At 46.9% G+C, this 1,401-nt stretch overlaps 1 protein-coding gene across 1 annotated transcript in view; it reads left to right on the top strand.

Moving 5' to 3' along the window:
* Positions 1-1,079: 1,079 nt before the first annotated feature.
* The window catches only part of slc16a12b (solute carrier family 16 member 12b), a 9,690-nt gene continuing 9,368 nt past the window's right edge, over positions 1,080-1,401 (top strand). The window contains exon 1 of the mRNA XM_014023330.1: positions 1,080-1,336. Within this exon, the coding sequence (XP_013878784.1) occupies positions 1,224-1,336 (113 nt within the window). The 5' untranslated portion in view covers positions 1,080-1,223. The remainder of the gene's footprint in view (positions 1,337-1,401) is intronic.

The raw sequence follows: 1,401 nt of genomic DNA, 5'->3' as shown, positions 1-1,401 counted from the left end.
CACCCCCTCCAGGCCAAAGCCCGACAGGTCCAGAGGCCTCGAGCCCCAGGAGGCAGTCACCAGGCCAGGCCGGCACACACCACTGCTAGATTCTCTCCGGGGAATCAAAAAGCTGAAAACTGTGTCAGGTTTGGCCCCTTCATCGCCAACGGGGAAACCTCACAGTGTGGAAAACCACGCCTGGTTTATCCACCTTCAGAAACTCTCCAGACTGAAGTTTTATTTACAACCTGGGTTCCAGTCGAGGCCTTGTCTTCTGGTTACGGCTGACGTGGACGTAAACGAGTCAAAGAGCACGCCTTGGGGTTCCCTGTTCGACGGTCTAAAGACAGATTCTCCGGCAGCGCCCCCGCCTACCTGGCAGGTGACAGAACATCATCTCAAGGTAAAAGATGGCTGTGTGTGATGTCGAGGTCTGACCAAAGCTGAGCGCAGAACGCTTCGCCCTTCTGGTTAAAACCCACATTATTTAAGATAAAGAGTAGAAAAACTAACACCTTTCTTCAACCTTTTTCTTAACCTTGCTCTTGCCACCTCTAAGATAAACAGCCTCAAATGTCTGGTATTTAACATCCAAGCTGACGTTTGTGTTTCTATTTAAGTGTGGTTAACAATTAAGAAGTTAAAAGCTTGTTACTGTTGGTTCCAAAACTTTTATAGGAAATTAATTATTCACAATCAGGTGTACTCTATAGTCAATTTTGTATGGTTTGTAAAATAAATGATCGCATACTATGGTTCAAATCAACATTCACTGACTGAGAGTTACTTTTTGTGTCCATTCATTYTTGCACTAAAGAAATGTTTATCCAAAAATAAAAGAGATCCTTGCTAATTAAATTACTCTTATAACCTTGTTATAAGAAGTGTAAGCTGACCCTTACATGACTATCAGAGACACAAAGTGGCAGAATAAGTCCAGCAGGACTCAAGAGTCCACCTCACCAGTTTCTACACTAAATGAAAGTTTCTTGTCTAAAAATGAGCTCCACCTACAGTGAAACTCCTCTTTAGCAGGAGGAGTTCACCTGGATACCTGCCAAGGAGCTTCACACACCTCACTCCTCCTCCGTCAGACTCACTGCAGCGCAACAGATCCACCACTCAGAACACTTGCTTGGTTTATTGGACCAAAAAAACCCAGGACCAGGACCATCGCCTCTCAGGTCCAGACTGGCAGCAGAACCAGGACTGCAAAGCACCTCAGGGAGTCCGCTGAGGGCATGGGTGCTGGAAAACAGCAGAGAGTCAAGGCGTTGCCTCCAGATGGTGGGTGGGGGTGGGTGATCGTCGGCTGCTGTTTCATGGTGATGGTCTGCACACGTGCAGTGACCAGGTAACTCTCTCTCTCTCTCTCTCTCTCTCTCTCTCTCTCTCTCTCTCTCTCTCTCTCTCTCTCTC

The sequence above is a fragment of the Austrofundulus limnaeus genome, unplaced genomic scaffold (genome assembly GCF_001266775.1).
Source record: "Austrofundulus limnaeus strain Quisiro unplaced genomic scaffold, Austrofundulus_limnaeus-1.0 Scaffold364, whole genome shotgun sequence".
Lineage (NCBI taxonomy): Eukaryota > Metazoa > Chordata > Actinopteri > Cyprinodontiformes > Rivulidae > Austrofundulus > Austrofundulus limnaeus.
Note: the sequence above shows the minus strand (reverse complement) of the source record. Positions and strands in the feature narration are given on the sequence as shown.